At 30.0% G+C, this 20,420-nt stretch overlaps 3 protein-coding genes across 5 annotated transcripts; 2 read left to right on the top strand and 1 right to left on the bottom strand.

Moving 5' to 3' along the window:
* Positions 1-2,052: 2,052 nt before the first annotated feature.
* On the top strand, positions 2,053-3,811 carry LOC124835034 (uncharacterized). Its single transcript, XM_047309889.2, has 3 exons — positions 2,053-2,269; positions 2,430-2,662; positions 3,068-3,811. The coding sequence occupies exons 2-3, from the start codon at positions 2,559-2,561 to the stop codon at positions 3,789-3,791; spliced, it is 828 nt and encodes a 275-aa protein (XP_047165845.2). The 5' UTR covers positions 2,053-2,269; positions 2,430-2,558; the 3' UTR covers positions 3,792-3,811.
* Positions 3,812-6,711: 2,900 nt separating this feature from the next.
* Positions 6,712-9,409, top strand: LOC124835033 (Nitrilase/cyanide hydratase and apolipoprotein N-acyltransferase family protein). The gene is made up of 9 exons (XM_047309887.2): positions 6,712-6,930; positions 7,060-7,196; positions 7,499-7,627; positions 7,814-7,872; positions 8,242-8,354; positions 8,435-8,527; positions 8,787-8,889; positions 9,007-9,089; positions 9,228-9,409. The coding sequence occupies exons 1-9, from the start codon at positions 6,742-6,744 to the stop codon at positions 9,267-9,269; spliced, it is 948 nt and encodes a 315-aa protein (XP_047165843.1). The 5' UTR covers positions 6,712-6,741; the 3' UTR covers positions 9,270-9,409.
* Positions 9,410-10,877: 1,468 nt separating this feature from the next.
* Positions 10,878-15,416, bottom strand: LOC124835041 (uncharacterized). 3 transcript variants are annotated; one of them, XM_088095691.1, is made up of 6 exons: positions 15,222-15,416; positions 14,227-14,446; positions 14,019-14,133; positions 11,919-13,896; positions 11,574-11,780; positions 10,878-11,400 (listed from the first exon to the last, which is right to left on the bottom strand). In XM_088095691.1, exons 2-6 carry the CDS (start codon positions 14,357-14,359, stop codon positions 11,077-11,079), a joined length of 2,757 nt encoding a protein of 918 aa, XP_087951817.1. In that variant the 5' UTR covers positions 14,360-14,446; positions 15,222-15,416; the 3' UTR covers positions 10,878-11,076. The 3 variants fall into 3 exon arrangements, with proteins under 3 accessions (XP_087951817.1, XP_047165859.2, XP_087951816.1); XM_047309903.2 differs by having other exon boundaries at positions 14,019-14,446; XM_088095690.1 differs by lacking the exon at positions 15,222-15,416 and adding an exon at positions 15,041-15,140 and having other exon boundaries at positions 14,019-14,446.
* Between the last annotated feature and the right edge of the window lie 5,004 nt (positions 15,417-20,420).

The raw sequence follows: 20,420 nt of genomic DNA, 5'->3' as shown, positions 1-20,420 counted from the left end.
AAGCCTAGAACATAAAAGAAATGGTTTGTGTTTATTTTGAATATAAAAGAATAAAACATTCGTAAGAGACAGTTTTATTTGAGTTAGTTCGTCTTAACGGAACTCACTTACTTGAATACTCTTTGTCAGGAAGATCAATAACATCCGAGACAATTATATAAGAAATCGACATCACTCTTTATCTAAAACCTTAAGGCAAAGGGTTAATGAGTTTTTCGTTTTTGTACACTGCTCTAGTTTCTCATTTCTATCCAATGTACGATTTAGACTTACACTTTACACTACCATAAACAACTAATGTGATTCAATTCTATACAAAATTTTGATATTTGAAGTGATTTTGCCATCAAATTCTCAAGCTTGGACCACTCTGATAAATCAACCAAACTGTAACTTTTGTGTTAGGTTAATCATACGAAATCAACTTTTGCGCAAACTATGAACTCTGGATTAGTCAGAGCACCTTAATTTTCCCTGAAAAAATGAATAGTTAAGACAAAAAGAAAATGTAAATAGCTAACAAAGACTATTATGATCACGAGTACGTATTTCTACTTTAATTTAGTTGAAAGTGTTGAATATCTGCTTTCTGCTATGTTTCTGGTATATATATGGATTGATTTGAACAAGACAATGTTGAACTGATAATGAGACAGAAAGGATCCAAACAAAATAAGAATGTTTCAAACCAGTTGTCTCTGTACTGAGTTCAACGATTTGGAGTATTGGTTAACATGCATGCATGTATTTCATTAGCTAGCTACAGATCCTACTGAAATAATAATAATAATAATATGTATTTAGTTTCTGCATTATTTATTTCTTTATTTTTATCTGGTTTTTAGTTTTTTTATGATGTATCTGGTTCACTGAAACACCATAAAACGACCTCGTGTACTGTTTTCTTTTTCTTGTGACTAATTAAAAGAAAATTTCTCAGGTATTCTTTATGGTTTTGTACTCCAAATGCTATGATCACAATCTCATGCAATGTGATATCACAATTTGAACGAAAGATCTCTCAGCATTATTACCTACGAAACATTTTGCAATAACTTTGAAATCACATTTCAACACATGCATGCAAATATATGATCATACTCCACACATGCATATATTGCAAAATCTAAAAACAAGAAATTTGCCATGTGAAGCTCATGAAGCCTGAACTGCCGTTCTCAGTGCTCAATATTTAAATCTGCAAAGCTTTCGACATATTCTACATCTGTTAATGAACTAAAAACAGACAACATTAACATCGAACATATGAATCAAGTGACACAAATCATGTACGAAGACAATAATGCCGTTTTAACAAAAAAGAGAAACATACGTTGCTTAAGCTTTGAGGTAATTATGAAGTTGATGATATATATATTTCTGTTTCAAGACTTTTTCCATTTTACCCTTCAATCTACTTTAATTTATTGCAGAAATGGGACTTAATTAATTACAACCATGTACAAACTAGAGAGGATGCAGATCTTGCTAAAACTGAACCAAGTTTGCTACATTTGGCCTGAAGTTCTATCTCTTCTATGATAGAATATTTGAAATAGTAAAGCATTGGAAATTCCAAAATATGCTATATTCTACTTTATTAAATTCACCCGTAAATAAAATCACCATAGATACGGTAGGATCTAGCACATGGGTATCTCTTTCTTCCTTCTCTTAAAGAGGTAAATCTGAGATTCTTGTTGGTTGTACTTTCTCTTGCAGAAGTTGGTTTCAACACTGATACTCTTTACCACTTCTTGCTATTTGCAAACTAAGAAAAAATTTCTTTTGCCCTTAGTTATATTTAAACAGCTACAGACAGATTGTAAAATCTACATAGATTCCTCTTATATTTGACCCAATTAATTTTCTGTAAATCTCCATATTTTCAATTTTAAATAGATGCCCTGTTTTGGGGTTTTTAAGGAGACTGCCACCAAAACTCTTGAGTGTGCGAGTGAGGCAAACCCAATTGAAATTAACGAAAATAACCCTCTCTTAATTACACTATTAGTCGTTAAGCAATAGTTAGATGAAGTCAACAAAAATAAAACCAACCCAAGTGAAAAAATCAACACAGCACTACCAAGAGACCATTCCACATTACAATCTTCTTTCCTCCCAGACAGTTCAGTTCCTCACGCTTCGCTTACTTTCTCTCTCTTTTCTTTTCGAACACTGTAATCGTGATTCTCGTCTCGCCATACTCATTTTCTTCAAACCCTACCTTACCCATTTCTCCCTTTCTCTTTTCCTCTGAAGCTTCAAGGTTTAGCGGACTCTGTGTTTCGTTCACAAACTCATTCAAGAGTTTCACCTTTCGTCCCTTTCGTTTTGTTTTTTATTTTGCCCATAAATTGAGCATCTTTTGCATACCCACATGCAGATTTTGTGGTTGAGTCTCTAATTTTTGTTTCTGTGTGTCGTAGGTACTTCACGTGGTCATTTTATGGAGCTTTTTTCATAGACACGAACTGGGGTTTCGTGATTTTTGGTTGAATATTAATTTAGAGAGATTAGTTTGGGATCCACTTGCAAAGTTGCAATATTTGTACTGAATGATGTCTCAGCAGCAAAACCAAAACCGAAACCTACCTGCGGCTCCGCAATCTCTGCTACGACAAACGGGTTTTGGAGATGGTGTTAAACCCTTCTCATTAAGGTACTAATGTGCTTGAAATAGTTTCCATAAACATTCCTATGCATTTCAAATAACGAATAAGGTTTTAATCTCTTTTCTTCCTTTGATATATTCATTATTGCATGTTCTATTTTGATCTCTTGCATTATGTTGTAAGGTGTGAAGCACATGTGTGTTGTAGGTTATTTATAATATTTCCAGCACAAGTACACAACTTAAGCTTATGATTATTCTCTGTTCATCAATATTCATTTTCTTTTTGCTTTTGACTTTTGCATTTCCCTTTGCGAATTTAATGAAAACTGTGTTTAGATTTTGAAAGGTTTGTTTAAGGCTAATTTGATTTAGTTGTTGAGAAACACAAGAGGAAATAGACTAGAAGTAATTATTTTCTTCAGTGATGATAGATTATAAATTATGTTGCAGACAGTATGTTCTTGCTTCTCGTCACAGAAATTTCTTTCAAAACTGGCCATTTCATGAGAAGTTCTTGCAATTGTGTCTTAAACATGGTCTCAAGGAGAAGGAGGTGTTGCCACCATTTGGAAGCCAAACTTCACTTACCGAACCACTCAAAGATAGTCCTAACTTGATGCATTCATCGAGTGATGATAATGATGAAAAAGAAGCTGATTCCTGCAAAGCTGAATATGATTACCACCCACAAACTACAAAAAATGACTGTGACTACAAAGTGAAAGAGGGAAATCAGCAAAACTGCAACATTTCTGCCAATTTATCTCAGACAGCATACACATGTAATCTCCCAAGTTCAACTCATGCTCACAAAATAAGTCCACTAATGCCACCACCATCGAAGAAAGTAAAAGATAAATGCAGAAGGCATAAAGGGAGATGCAAGAAACGCTCCATGGTGGATATTTTAGCAGTGGCACGGCACACTACTTTAGAGGAGATCCATAGGATGAACAAGTTTTATTATCCAGAAACAGTGATTGAAGAATATCAGCAAACAGTGCCTTATGGAAATATCTCCATGCCTGAGCTAGGGAGTGATGGTTCATGTAGAAAAGGTTGGAGAGAAGATGCATATGATGGTTTAGCTAATGTTGACATGGCAGCAAAGGGGCCATTGCTTCTTAAGTTCAAGCTCAATGGATGTAATGTAAATGGGTATTACAGAACATAAATAAATTCTGTTCAATTTTATGCAATCTTATTACTATATTATATATGTTGCATTCCACCATCTAAGAAATAGAAAGCATTGTTTTCGTTATGTATGAGAGATTATAAAGAAAAAATAGCAAGAAACAAAGGAACCAGATAATAAAGCTGTTAGAGTAACTAGTACAGAATCAGAACAATGACTCATACACATCAATAACACTAGAAATGTTTTGGTTTGGAAAAGCTATGCTGTAAAATCCAAGTATATAGTGTTTGATTGACGTTTATATTTTTTCCTCTCCTTATAATCAAATGTAAAAGTTCTTCAATTGCCTTCTATTCAAGTTCTATGTTTTACTCACTGGTTCATTGGAAAAACAGCTACTTCTAGTTTTTGTCAGAAATTATATATGCTTATGACTGGATAAATTTGTAGGGATGTAATTTTTCCACATGTTACATTATGTAATATGATTTTAGAGGATCTTATTTTTTTGAAAAGAAGAAAGTGATCGTTTATATTGAAAGTTTCCTTTTGATATATATATATATATATATATATATATATATGATATCTAAAAAATTTATGTCAATATAAAACTATTTAATGTTTGGTTTATATAATTTAAAATTGAGGTGATATGTATTTTTAGAAATATATTAAAATAAGAATTGTTTAATTATTTTTAATGTTGTTCAATTCTAAAAAATTTTGATAAAATAAATAAAATTCATTATTTTTACATAAAATTATTATATAACGTTTAATAAAAATTATATATTTTGTTAATCTTTTATTTAAAATACATAACAATTACAAAATATTACACCGTTTAATAGATGGGTCAAAATCATGATTAATGATAATTAAATTTGGGTCAAGCTCGTATTATTAAGCCACAGATAAATTTTACGGGTATTGATGAGTATGGCACAAATTATATTTTTTTAGTCGTGTTTTTAATTATAGGATTTGTTTACTCTAAATTATATTCCAACAAGTTTTTAGTTTAAAAGAAGTTAGCATTGCAAATTACAAGTATAAACTTTATGATTTCGGAAAAATGTTGCAAACTCTAATTTGTATTTGTGAGTTTAAATCGTAACACGTGTATTTTTTTTTTTAGAGTTTTAGATGATATCTTTTTTGTATTGTTTTGCAATAATTTTTTTTTTATTATATTGAGCTTGTATGTTTTCCTTTTGGATTTCATTAGCTGTGACTAATAAACACTTTATTTTTTACTGAAATATTGTCATACCATCTTAATACAGAAAATCACATGATTAAAAGAGAAAAAATTTTAAAAAACAAACAAACAAATCACATAATTAAAAGTGTATAGATATGGATAAATTAGATTTTTATAGTTCATTTTATAAAGTTTTCTAATAAAACCTACATGGTAGATTATGGCCAACTAATTTTCTGAGTTTCTTAGTTCACAATGTTATTATAATTCTTAAGACTTAATATATATTATTTATATATTGTGTGTGAGATTAAATATTTATGAATAATTTGATAATAATTAAATATTTCTTTTTTAGAGATCCATGAGCTCACGTACAAAAAAAATACATATGAATTTAGGTACACTATTTTAGGAATAACAACTTGATATATCATACATGAATAATTGATGTAGAAAAAAAGTAAGATCAAGTTATCCTTCTCTTTTTGTCTTGTTGTCTCTGTACAAATTCTATCAATTACCTTCCAAGTGTCTCACAATATGAGAGTCATGTACTTGTTAATTTCTCCATCTCTAAGTATAATAATAGTTATGTGTCAGTATTTTTGGAGACATTCAGCTATTTACTACTTATACAATGAGTCAAATTTAATTTTATATAAGCAAGTAAGTCTTCAAATGATATTTTTGATCCTATTTTTAACATTAATGAGATGTTACCATATTTGAAATTTATGGATCAATTTTTCTAAGTAAAATGGTTTCTCCATATGTAAATAATGTTTGCATTTGATAGTTGAAGTTAAAAATGCTTAAATTAGTAAGAAATTTATGTTTGATTAGTCCATAAGTTAGTTTTGTAAAATTAGTTTTAAGTTAAAAATTCATTTTCTTAATAAAAGGTATCATAATCATAGGTTTTAAGTATACCATAACAAGATTTATTGTTTGACGTGTTTATCATGTTATCTAGTGTCATTTTGCGATATTAGATTATTCATATATAGTCTTGTGTTCGAGACATGTCTCGAGAGAATATATAAAGATCACACATGAATTAGAGATAAGATGAGTTTTTAAATTTTTTATAGAAGATAATTTTTTTGTGTAACACTATAATTTTATAATATCTTTATATATTATAATTAAATTATTGTTTTTTCTAAAAAAAATTATTTTCAATATTATAAAAATTTTAATTTTAATTTTTGTGGTTTTTTTAAAAAAAATTGAAACAATATGATGCTTTTTAAAACAAAATAAAAGAATATGATGTTTTTTAATACGAAATAAAAGAAGTACTATTATTTATTAAAAATATAAAATAAGTTAAGGTTTATTTAGAAACTGAAAATTTATTTTAAGATTAAAGCAGATAGGATTATCATTTAATATTATCTCACAAAAAGTAGATGTGTAAATGGAATTTTGCAATAAGAGATACAGTTGAGAAATGAAAACTTAACCAGGACAACCAGTAAATTAGGTTTTCAATAAAAGTTAATAATGAACAAAGGCTATTCTTTGCCAAACCACTGTGAGAAAAAATAATATTTTCTCCATTTCATAATACTCATATTTGATTTTTCAACTTCTAATTAATATTTCAACCTTAAAAAATACATTTAAGAAGAAAATAATTTAATTACTGTTATCAGTGCTCTAAAATAAAATAAAAAGGAATTTCTCTGGAACCAAGACATACGAAGTAGTATATATGGAAAGATATTTGTCCGATGAATTGGCTGATGTATGATGTTGTAACATAATGTAATGCATATGCATTGTGTGCAAACGAGTGCTATTGGAGGATTCGCCTCTCCCATTATCAAATCATCACTTTCACTTCCGTCAACAACAATGGCCATGCCTTCTCCTAACTCACTCCGAGTTGCAGCGGCCCAGATGACATCCGTCAGCGACCTCGCCGCCAATTTCGCCACCTGCTCTCGCCTTGTCAAAGTTTTCTTCTTTTCCATATTTTCTTTTCTGGGTTCCCTTTATTTTCTCTCATATTTTTCTCTTCTATTTTATATCCTCCTTTGTACTGTTTTTCTTTTGAATACTGAGTATTGGGTTTGGTGTGCAAAGGAAGCAGCTTCAGCTGGAGCCAAATTGCTTTGCTTTCCTGAGGCTTTCTCTTATGTGGGTACCAAGGATGGGGACAGTGTTAGTGTTGCTCAACCATTGGATGGACCAATTATGAACCAGTATTGCTCTTTGGCCAGGTCATACTTATACCCATCTCTTCATTTTCTTCATATTTCAACTCTTCAATTGTGATTCATCCAAACAACCAATTGTTTGCAAACCCTCTTTGATTGAGGATTGTAGGGCCTTTGGCCTTTGTAACCAACATGATGGTTTCCAGAGGGCACCAGGTCACCCATAGTAGAGTTTACTTAGCTTTTCTGAGTTCTTAATCCACTTTAAGACTCCTCATGGGTGTGAACAATTTGTCTTCTCTCTTTTTTTTTTTTTTCATTTTTGTGGAAAATGTGAATACTTTACATGTTCTAATGCACTACAGAGAATCCAGCATTTGGTTGTCACTTGGAGGCTTCCAAGAGAAAGGATCTGATCCTCAACACTTGTGTAATACTCACGTTATAGTAGATGAGACTGGGAAAATTAGAAGCTCTTATAGAAAGATACACCTGTAAGATCGGTGACTCATAATACTTGCAACTATTAATAATGTATATGATTGTTTATCAACTCCTAGATATATATATAGTTTGTGTGGGTACGTCCTCCCTAATTGAGAAAATTTTCTGCTTTCTGTTTGTGCTATTGTGGCTGTATAAACAATTGATATTTAATTTTTACTTTATTTTATTTAAAGGTTTGATGTAGATGTTCCTGGTGGAAGGGTATATAAAGAAAGTAGTTTTACAGAACCAGGTTGGATATTTACTCTCTCTACTAAGTATTGAAGATTAACGAGCCTTTGTTTTGCTTAGTCCTGAGTGTAAATTTTCATGTGCCTGCTTCCTCCTAAAAAGAACAAGTGAAAAAACAAGGAACATGATTAGTATTAGTCATGTGATTCTGATTATATTTCCAACTATACACTTTTCCTTCAATTGTATGTGATATTTGTTTCCTTCAACTTCATTTCCTCTTACTGAAAATGGAGAGCAGAATTAGTCCTTTTTTGTGGTGAAACTGGGAGTGGGGAGTGTTTGCCAGAGAAGATAAGCACACTTAGTATGATATGAACAATGAAGGATGATGTTTTCATGTGAAAATCCATCTTCCTGGTGTTTTCAGGCAATGATATTGTTGCAGTAGACAGTCCTATTGGGCGTCTGGGGCTAAGTGTATGCTATGATCTGAGATTTCCTGAGATGTACCAGTTGTTACGTTTCCAACATGAAGCTCAGGTAATGAGTGGAAATATGACTTTCTTGATTAAATTTGGTTGTCTAGAATGTAAGATTTTCATTCGTTTTACAACATGCAGGTACTGTTGGTACCTTCAGCATTCACTAAAGTTACAGGTGCTGCACACTGGGAGATTCTTCTTCGTGCCCGTGCAATTGAGACTCAATGTTATGTAAGAATTCATTTTTGCATTTAACATACTATCCTTCCATCAGCTGAAGTGTGCTGAAGGTATAATCATTGGATTGAACAAGTTAAATTCTTCACACAAACCAGTTATAATTTCCATATTCATAGCTTTTCTTTTTGCTTTAATGCATTTGTTATGATTAGAACAAGAAACTTGCAAGTTATTTGAGGAAATATGTTTAAACTATTCTTTTCTCTTTCCATTTTCTTATATAAATGTGGTTTGATAAATGAACTATCAGGTCATTGCTGCTGCTCAAACAGGAAAACATGGTGATAAAAGAGAAAGCTATGGTGACACATTAATCATCGATCCATGGGGGACAATTGTTGGCCGATTACCAGGTAAAAAACTCTACAGTACAAAAATTTGCTTGATGTAGTTTCTTGCAGTACCAACATTTCTTTTGTTTAAACCAAAGTTTGCTGAATTCCATGATTGGCTTTGTGTTCCTTTTTCAGATCGTTTGTCTACAGGCATTGTAGTATCTGATATTGATTTATCACTTGTTGATTCAGTTAGAGAGAAAATGCCAATTGACAAGGTAGTTTTCTAACATGTATCTGTAGCCATGAACTTATTATATGCAGGCATGGATTCTAGTAGTGAGCATTGCATAAATTTGATTTGTAAGTACCATTATTACTATGTTCTTATGCTTACACTTTTTCTTTGGGTTCAGCAAAGGATGCCAATTGACTTCTGGAAAGCTGCATCTCTATAGTTCTTCTTATTTGGACCATCAACAAGGATTACTTATTTAAAAATATGGGATTATTTGTATGTAGACTTAAAGATGGTATATACAAATATTGAATTTTGGACTTTGTGGTAATAAGTAAGCAAGTGCCTTATTATGTTCTATTCATTTGTGCATGCTCCATGTTTCACAGGATCTATTACTTCTTTCCACAATCTGAGGTTAGATTCATAGTGTGCATTGCAAGTTTAATTATATTGTTAGAAAAATAGAAAAGTGTATGTTTATTTAAGTTTTTGATATTATAATGTTAACAATGAGAATGGTGTTGCATGTGTTCTTGGTGCTGGAAGAAATCTGGACATGATTTAGTATTTTCGACGTAGTTTCCATCACCGTTTTTTTGTTTCCTCGTGTGCCAAATTAAAAACTATTTAATTATATAATTGGTGATAGTTACGAATGCGTCCTCTGTTGAAAGAATAAATACAAAAAGTCTGCTTGCCACTTTGATTTTCAATATATTCATTCTTCTTGATTTGTTGTTTATCTATTCTTTTATAGACTTTCAACTACATGACGTGTGATAGAAAAACTCTATGGACAGAGCTTCAAAGATATTAATTTTCCTTAGACTTAATGATCCACTTGGTCTTCATTTTCAATCGTGTTTTAATTTTTGTAAAAATATTATCATTATCATTAGGTTATTTTAAAAAAAATACTAAAATGCATGTTGCAAATCAATTTATAATTTTTTTAATTTTTCTATCTGTATACTCTGATATAATAGGTTAATTGTTTCAATTTGTATAGAAACAATATTATTTCATTTTTAAAAAAAAAATATGACTAATTTGAATCAGAAAACATATCTAAAAGCTAAATTAAAGTTAAGATATTGATTTATCACTAATTGATAAAAAAAAAGGATGTTATTGTGGTTAGTAATTTAAAAAAAAAAAATAATTGAAGTACTTTTCAAAAATGAAGACGCAAATGAATTTTTTTTTTAAATAAGGGTTAATTTAGAAATTTTCCGTCAAAAAATAAAGACCAAACAAATAATTAAGTCTTTTGTTTAATAAGAATACCACGATAGAACTATTTGAATCAATTGCTTTGAAAAAAAAAAGTTTTTTCAAAAATATGGATATATATAAATCAAATTGGAGATAAGTTAGATCTATAATACCCCGTAAATAATTATTTATTTATTTTTTTCATTTTTTACTAAAATTGTTTTTTTTCGATTATGTGAGATGATAATTTGTTTTTTTTAATATTATATTATTGTTTATCAACTATTGAATTATTCAGATTCTTAATTTATTTGTTTGTTCAATTAGGTTGACACATTAATTTCACTAGAAATATTGTGAAAGAAATAAACACTTAAATTGTACTATTATAAATAAATGAGTTATGGTTTATACATTTTGATTATATATAATAAATATATAAAATAAATTAAAAAAAGAAAATATATTTAAGTAAGATAAGTACTTAATCTACCTAAAGATTACAAAATTTCTGGTTTATTAAAAAATAAGTTGACTTGACTTATTTCTAATTCAATATGTGATTTTCATGTGAGACTAATTTTCATGTGAGCATCAATCAGTAACAAGATGATTCCCCGAGGAATTGGGGAAAACGGAACCTTATATTTTTTAATTTTTCTGTCCGATCTTACACTTGACATATATATGTAAAGAAAAAACGCTGTGAAAGAAACTATAGAAAAAGAGCAACAATAAAAAAAAAACCAACTCATTCACAGATGTTGGTAACTATGAACAATGAAATAGGCCTATGAGAAAACAAGTTATTATAGTAATTTTGTACCGAAAAATTTATGTTCGGGACTCCCGAGGAGATCATCAAAGGATCTTTTGGCAAGAGAGTCTTGCAAGATGGATATTTGACCTTCCTTCTCGAGGTTGTTTTCTTCAAGTGTCTCTATCTTCTTCTTCAATACATTGACCTCTGCTTTCAACAGCATATTCTGCTCACTATATTGCTTCACTTGCTCCCACATATAATCTCTCTCCTCGGTCACTTTGGGCAATTTTCCTCTCATCATTGTCAATTCCCTGTTAGACTGTTGCAGATCATTTTGAAGGCAATTTCTACTCTCATCTTTCTTCAACATCTGCCTCAACAATTTTTCCAGGAGATTGGTTAACAGGCTTAAGTAATAGGAATTGAAAAAACTACCCAGTTATCCCACAAGACAACAATAACGACATGCCACCATGTATAAACATTCATTAGATGAGTTTAATAAACAAATTTCAATACTCTTGTGGGTTAGGCTAGACCAACCTGAAGTTCGAGGTCCTTCAACTTGTGAGTTAAGCTTGAAAGATTATCCAAAGCATTTTGCATCTCAGATCTAAGTATGTCGTTTCCTCTCACTGCTGTAGCAAGTTCAGCTTCCATCTGCTCAGCTTGGAGCTCTTTAGAGTACAGTTTCTCTCTTAATAAGCTCGTCAACAAACATTCTGTTTTAAGTTCAGTTCTTAATGTATCCTATACAAGTATCAACATAATCGACATGAATTTTCAATGAACAAATTATGTAAAACAGATTTAAAATAAATCAACACGCAGACAGTAGAACAGAGGTTTCACAATTTAATTCCATTAAAACTTTCTGAAGAAATTTACCTCAGATAATTGATCATTTATCATGGCTAGTTTACCAGCCTCTATACACTCTGATTGAAATTTGGAAGTCAATGGATTTGACTTATCTTTCAACAAAGAAGACATCGTCTCCAAACTCCTTGCTAAACCCTCAGTGCCACTTTTGAGCCCCTGAATTTTAGTTTCAGATTCAACAATAAATTGCCCATCTAAACCATTTCCAATCACTTCTTGATCCAGCTGGACATTTTGGCGAAGATGGTTTCCTTTACCTTTAACGAATTCCAGTAATTTTGAACACAAGTATGTGCTTTCATTTAGCATTGTTAGGCCTTGATTCTGAAGGCAGTAGATGCGGGCCCATAGTTCTTTATCTAGTCTATAAGTAGTAGCAACACATTCTTTCCTGTCACCTTTCAACCGATTCAAGAGCATTATATTCTCATGGCGAAGAGAATCTGCCTCAAACCTGCAAGACTCCAACTCCTTTCTCAAGGCAAGTTCCACTCCAGTCAATCTCATTTGCTCCATTCGCATTTTTGCAGTGTGCTTGTCAGCACTCTCCATGGGTTGGGTTTTATGAAGCTCCTCGCTAAACCCATCTTGTAATCCAGTTATTGTCTTCTCTTGCTCACTGCAAGTTCTTAATAACCTTGTCAGAGACTTGTGTAACTCCTTGCACTCCTTCTCCTTCTCTTCAAAATTTCTTAGGATACAATCCCTGTTTTCTTCTGATACCTTATATTTTTCTTGTAGTTCCAATAGATTTTGCTGCAAACCCAGAATTTCCTTTTTCATTATCTCTGTGTTATCAGTCAATGCCTTGAGTTGTTGGTCAGTATATGCCATCACACTTTTGCTTTCCATTTCCCTCTCACTTAAAGAGGAGACTTCCCTTTGAAGTGACACATTCTGCTCCGCAAGCTCTCTAACTCGCTCACGGAGCCTTTGCTCCTCTAACTGGTATTTCTCAAGTTTAAACGACCAGTCACTTGACCTCCTGTCCAATTCCTTCTCCAATGCTGACTGCATCTCATTCTTTTCTTTTTCTAGTCTCTGAGTCCGATAATCAAGTTCTGTTTTGACACGGCTAAGTTCTTCTCTGGCGGAGACTCTGTCAGAAATTTGAGACCTTAGATGGGTTGAAACTTCCAGAGCCAAACTTATTTTCTCCTCTAGTAGATGTCTGATTGTCTGAATCAGTACTGACACATCATAACTACCATCAGGAAAAAAGCTTTCTCGTTCCAGTTTCTTTGAAAGAAGAATAACCCTCTCCTCAGCCTCCTTTGATCTTCTTATTAGGTCTGCATCCGCATCCTCTTCAGGTTCATCACAGCTTAAACCCTCAAAATTGCCATCGATGCCATGATAGCCATTTGTCATTCTGTAGGGCTCATCCAACAAATTATTTTTAGGCCGAGTATCATCAAAATCAGAGTCATAGTGTCCATTAACAGATCTAGAATATATATCTTCAATTGTGATTGGATTATCAGTGTTAACATTCTGCGAACATGTCTTGGGGATATCACAGGACTGAGAAAGTCTCTCGATCACATTTTTTGCAAGACTTCTCGGGGACTCTGGTCCAACACAATTTTCTGCCCAATCTCGGGATGAGAACCGATGGCGTGGAACTTTAGCTTCCCTAAATGAATGAACCCTTGGTTTGTCTTTGATTCCCTGAGTTGGTGAATTAGGTGCTGTAAGCTGAACTTTTGGAGGAAGCTTCATACCATAGCTCCCATGTCTACTATTATTTCTTTGTGAATTGTTCCTGGGCCTACTTTCCTCCGGATGCTGCTCTCCATCAATGTAACGATCAACAACCTTACTTGAAATGTTGCTGGAACAAGTGGATGAGTTCCCAGATGACTCGTGATGGGATCTTGAAGAACTGGTAGACCCAGGTCTCTCGTATCTGTGCGAATTCTGGACAGAAGAACCTTGGGTTGTCTTGTCCCGCTTTTGTTTCTCATAGTTAGGAGCCTGACAACTGATATATACACACAGAAAGTTCAACCAAAATAAATATGTGCAAAATGTAGCCAATACAACGTGGAATAAGCTTCAGTTCAGTCAACAATATGCTTCAAAAGTTAGGTTATCAAGTCTCACCGAGATGAACGCTCAAATTGATGATATGGATCACTAACAATGCTACTTGAAGGAGACCTGGTTGGATCTCTGAACTGGCAAGCAGATGACGACAGTGACCTGCTCCTTCTAAGATCTGGAACACCAGAAGAACTCTGATCATCAGAAACATTTTTTCGAGTTTTGGAGAACAAGCCCTTGGAGCTCTGGAAATAATCATCAGCTTTACCGTAAGCTTGATTGTTCATTCCAATCTCGGAAACACAATCCCATGCCTTTTGCTTATTTGTTGATTTCGGCGGAGTTGCATTGTTATTTCCACTGCTAGACGCAGAAGATTTGAAAAAGAATAGTTTCTTCATGCGTTAAACCTTCCCTACAATCACTGCCACAAGCTCATCAAATCTCAGCTTCCGGAGATTTCCAGGACCAAGGCAGATGACAGCCTACTACAGAAAAGCAAAACAGAAAAATAAAAAAGTAAAACAAGATTATACAAACCAGTGCCGCAAACCCACCAATGGGAAAAGGAGAATAAAACAGAAGAAAGGAGAAGATCACACTAAGGAGTAGCAGAAACACGTTACATCTAAGAGAAACACCGATTATTTGATTTCAACAACGTTCACTTTTTCAAAATAAAAATTAAACAAAAAATATCAAAACGCAACGGATACGACCAGGCATTATTAATTAATTAGTAAGAATACATCCAGCCAACAACCAAACTGATGCAGTGAACGAAAAGACGACATTATCCTCAACCCAAACCTTGCCCGTTACAAACAAAAACCCTGTTTCTTGGATTCATACGACAAACATGGTCCGATTATTAATCAATTCCATCAAGTAAACAATAACAACACCATAAACCATACAAAAGAAAACGAATTATCGCAGACCCACATCCTAAAACCATCCAATTTTCTCATAAATTACTCAGAAAAGAATAAAGAAAAGCTAAAAACAGAAAGGAAACAGTCGTGTGCCCAGTTTCCTTGCTCCATAAAGCCTGAATTGCATAACCCTAAAAGAAAGAAAACCTGAAATTCAGGGTTTTGCTGACGTGAGTGAGGTGGAGAAAAAGTGAAACCAACTTTTCCAATTCCAATTGTCCTTTATCAACTTTCCCAGGAGACACAAACTCAACAAAAAGAAAAAAAAAATGTCCAAACACAAGATATATACAGAGAGAGAGAGAGAGAGAGAGAGAGAGGAACTCACAGGGTTTCAAACGGTAAAAGAAGATTGCGCAGACGAACAATTCGAAATTGAAAGGAAGCAGAGGTTTTTAATTGTGGAGTTAAGAAAAATTACACACAAAAACGAAGGTTTGACTGAGAAATTGTAACCGATAATATGATTGGTATGAAAAGTGAATTTGAAAAATGGAATTGAAATGGGAAATTAATGATTTTGCCTTAAAGATTGAGATTTAATGATTAAGAATGAGGAGTGTGAAGAGCATTGGAAGTGAAGCAGTGAGTGGGAATATTGGGAAAAGACGAAGGGCAAAAGGGTCATGAAATTAAATTCAAAAGCTTCGTATGCCGCGCGGAATGTGCGGTCCAAGATAGGAGCGTTCTTCGGTTGGATCATGCGCAGCCTTCCACTGTCGTTTCATTACTGGGGCCCACACTTTAACTTTTCTAATTATTTTTAATTTACTTAATTATTTTTTTCTAAACTAGCACGCTTGAACAGATAAGATTTTATTGATTCAAATATTTATCCGAATGGCTTTCGGTTTTGGTCCGTAGTTAAAAGAAAACAAAACGTTACAATTCGGTGTTCTAACTTAATCTTCCAAATTTGATAGACTTTATATTAATTAGATTATTATTATATTTTTATTATTTCAATAAAATAATGATTATTTTAATTATTCCTTTTTAGTTTTTAAAATTGTCTATAATTTCAGTTCCATGAAAAAAAAAATTCAGAATTCGGTCCGAAACTGAAAGTCGAATTTTGATTATAAATAATAAATCATATTATTGAAATAAATACGTTTAGATAATAAAACTCAACTGTGCTGTATACTAAAAAAAATTCGCAATTTACATGCAATTCTCTTTATATATATTGATGGAAAAAAATAAAGAGAATAAATCACTTTTTTTTTAAAGGTGAAATTATAGACCACAAATATCTCGCATTGATGACAATTATGTTCAAACTTCAATCTAACAGGATGGCAATTGTATATCAAACACAAATTAAAAATTATTTATCAAGCTAAAATCATTTTGTGTAAGTTGATCGAGAATTTTAAAAACCATATGTATTTTTTCATCAAAAATAATTATTATATGAGAAGTTGAATTTAATAACTTATGTAAAAATTACTTAATATTTCTGATATATAGTTCTAAATTGGTTGAGAATTTAGGTTTAATACGATTTAAATGTTTTTTTCTATTTTCATTTTTGAGATATTTTTTTAGGAATAAAATATGTTTAAAATAAAATTATAGAATCTAAAACAATCAATCAAATTATACTATATTGATTTAATAAAGGATAATAAAACAGTAAGGTTATTTCATTTCTACATACTACTCACAAGTTCCATAACTTTAGGTCTATTAGTCCGATCATGATTTTCTTATCCAAAAGAAAAAATCATTCTCTTTTTTGGCCGGTTATGGACGAGAAGGGATTTGAATCTCGACCTAAAAAAATCTTTTAAAGTATACTAAATTTTAATTGACAAAAATATATTCATACAGTATGAATTCTAAATTTTAAAATTAAAAATATTTGAATTATTTCTATTTTTTATTTATTTTATTATTTATTTTTTATTTATTTTTTATTTTAAATTAATAATAAAATTATTAAAATATTCATATATTTAAAGTATATTTTTATTTATGAATAAAAAGTTATCTATTAACTAAATTTTGATTACAGTTAACAAACTTTTATATATATATATATATATAACTGAACAACTTGAAACTAAAATACTTATAATAAAGATTAAAATTAAAAAATGGCATTCACCTTAAACCAGATTAGTTGGTCTGGTTATATGTTAAATGTAATTTATTTATCATACAAAGTGTTTTTTTAATACAGTCAAAAGCTTAAATCCTCAGCTTTACCATGCATATGGAGCATACTGATATTATTAGAACCTTTTTTTTCTTGGACGATGATGCAACTTTATTTTCAAGGATGAATAAAGTTAATCATTATAATGATGTTAAGATTGTTATTTAATATTTCTTTTGACCTTTTTTTAATGCTTCTTCTCTCCACTTTCTCTTGAGCTTTGGTTTATTTTAATATACATATTCGTCAACCCAATAAAAAGAAAGTATCGAATTTAACTGTTTTCCAACATCATTTGTGTTTTATACTTTTAAGTAATTACATAAACTTACCTTACAAACAAATTTGCAAGTATTTAGTTTTAGATTAACTATCTAATTATGTGTAATAATTTATGACTAAATAAATAATATTTACATTATATCAATATCATTTAAATTCAAATATATAGCTCTCTACCATTTCATGAAATAGATACATAATGTCTAAAATTAAATATAGAAAAGGAAAGTGTCGTGAAAAATAATAATAAATAATAATAGAAAAACATCTTGTTTATATTGGTGTATTTTTAGTATCATAATACATATTTTAATTGTGCCTTATCGTGATACATTGATCGTAATTTTTAACATGTGTATTGAGAATGATTCAAATATGAAATATTGATAAATAAAAATTATAAATGCAGTTGATTTTGATAAATTATTATTTTATATTAACAATAAGTGGGAAACAACTGTAATAAATTATTATTTTATATTAACAAATAGTAGGAAAAAAACTGTAAATATAGTTTTTTAAATGAAATTGTAATTTTAGTACATCGTTAATATAAAAATTTACACTCTCAAAAATTAGTATAAACATGAATTTTAACATAATTACTAAAAATAAATAATTTTATCGGATTATAGTTCACAGAAAACTACAATGATGTCAAATGTTTTCATCCGAAAAAAAAATCATTGTTTAAAAAAATCATAAATATTTATACAAATAATTATTAAAAAATAAGAAAATTAATTTTAAGAAGATCTTACCGAATATTATTTGTCTTCTTTCTATACTTTTTTATGCATCTTTTAAAAATAGAAAGGAAGTCTAAGTTTCAAAGTAGATGATAGATGAGATATAGTAACTAATCTATCAACAAAATTAAAATTAAGAATTTTTCGTTATATATGTGAATATAAAAAGAAAATTGTAAAGACAAATTTTTATTATAACGAAATTAAAAAATAGTTTTGAAGACAAAATTATCAACTAGAAGGAATAAATAAATAATTCCGAAAACCAACCCACAGTTTCTTTTAACTATTGTTATGGTTTTTTTTTCTTTTTATAAATATAATAGCTTCACATCTATCAAAATAATTTAAATACATTTTACTTTTATAATTCTATAAAATATTTAAAAAAAAATCATACAAAAAATAAATTTCAAAACAAATAATATAGTAGATAATTTAATTGAACCAAACAACATTATCTAACATACTTTTAAATTAGAACATATAATAGTATTAACATTGGATGATAAGATAGAAAGGAGAACAAACTACAGTTTTTTTTTTTCAACTGACTCTAATTAATTTATAATATAACGAAACATCAAGGTTATTTGAAAATGGGTATTTTATTCTTCAACAAATTGAATATAAAATTTACAAAAATAAACAGAAAGAATGATTGTGGACATCATGCACCAGCTGCAAGAGGAATCATTTTCACCCTAATCATTATTATTATTAACATAACAAAAGGTACCAAATTTAAAAGGTTATGCCACGCATAATTATGTTTCATGAAAGAACAACACCACCAGGAAAAGAATGGATATGGATTCCATGTTTCAATTTTTTTTGCTGTAATTTTTCTATTCATTCTAAATAGATATGGTTGAAAGTATCATGTCATTCACATAAAACTAATTTAAAATATAGTCTAATTTAAAATATATAAATAAATGTAAATTTAACTTTACAATTTGATTTTATAGTATTATTAGTTAGATCTAAACTTCATATTTTAAAAAAAAAAAAATATATATATATATATATATATATATATATATATTATTAAATCATTTAATGAAGGGTTAAATATGTTTTTAGTCCCTAAACTATTGGTCGTTTCTGGTTTTCGTCCTTCTTTGAAAATAAGGTACAAATTGGTCTTCATTCTTTTCGAAACTCTAGTTTTAGTTCTCGAAACTTTGGTTTTAGTCCTCGAAAACTACCACATTTTTAATGGTGTTAGTTTTCGAGGACTAAAACCAAAATTTTGAAAAGAATGAGGACCAAATTGTATCTTATTTTGAAAGAGGGATGAAAACCAGAAACGGCCAATAGTTTGGGGATTAAAAACATATTTAACCCTTTAATGAACGCCAATTTATATTTGTAAGAAATATTTTAAGTAATATTTATAATCAGTTATATGTTTTGTTATTAAAAGATTTCGGATTATAAGAAGAAATAGTATATAATTTATTTTTACCCAAAAAAGAATATATGTATTGTAACTGGTTAAGAAAAGATAATGATAGTTTGATAATATTCTTTGATAATATTGTCATTTTATGACTGGTCCAAAATTACTTCACAATTAATAATAATAATTTTAAACATCAACATAAACTAATCATATAATGACACGTAGATAATGTTAAAACATTGTTAAAAAATATTATAAAAGTATCATTATAAAAAAAAATTGAATTATTTAGAAATCGAAAAGAATGGTAGAACGGTGATTGATGTTGGTGGGGGTCATGGGCACGATTGACGGAGCATTATGATTGGTGAAAAAGATTATAAATCTTCCTTTCACTTCTCAGACAAAGAGTGCACAGATATACTATTCAGACACTTTTACATTTACTTTATTTACTGTTACAAAATCTTTGTCTTATTTATGTCATGTTTTACAAAATTATTTTATATATTGACAGGAAAACATATATTTACAATACATATTATAAAAATAAAATAATTATAAAAAAGCAAGTCTTTTATTTTTTTAAAAGAAAAAAATAATAATAAATAAACGATTATAAAAAATTTATACATGTCAAAAGTATTATTATTTTTTATTTTCTTTTTAACTTATTACTCAAATTAGCATCATTTCACTTTATACTAAAATTCTAATTTCTTTTTATCAAGTATAAATCTCTTTCAACAAGTTATTCCTCTTCAATGTGAAAGTATTTTATTTAATTTACAGTATATATTATACATATGTTGTGTGTGACACTTCTAAAATATTTAACGTGATAAAAAAATCATTTAACCTTATTTTATCACAATTCAAAAGTACAAGAATTCATGAAAAATTATATGGTAGTTAAATTATGTT

The sequence above is a fragment of the Vigna umbellata genome, chromosome 8 (assembly GCF_029865625.1).
Source record: "Vigna umbellata cultivar VRB3 chromosome 8, Vumbellata_1.0, whole genome shotgun sequence".
Classification (NCBI taxonomy): Eukaryota; Viridiplantae; Streptophyta; class Magnoliopsida; order Fabales; family Fabaceae; genus Vigna; species Vigna umbellata.
Note: the sequence above shows the minus strand (reverse complement) of the source record. Positions and strands in the feature narration are given on the sequence as shown.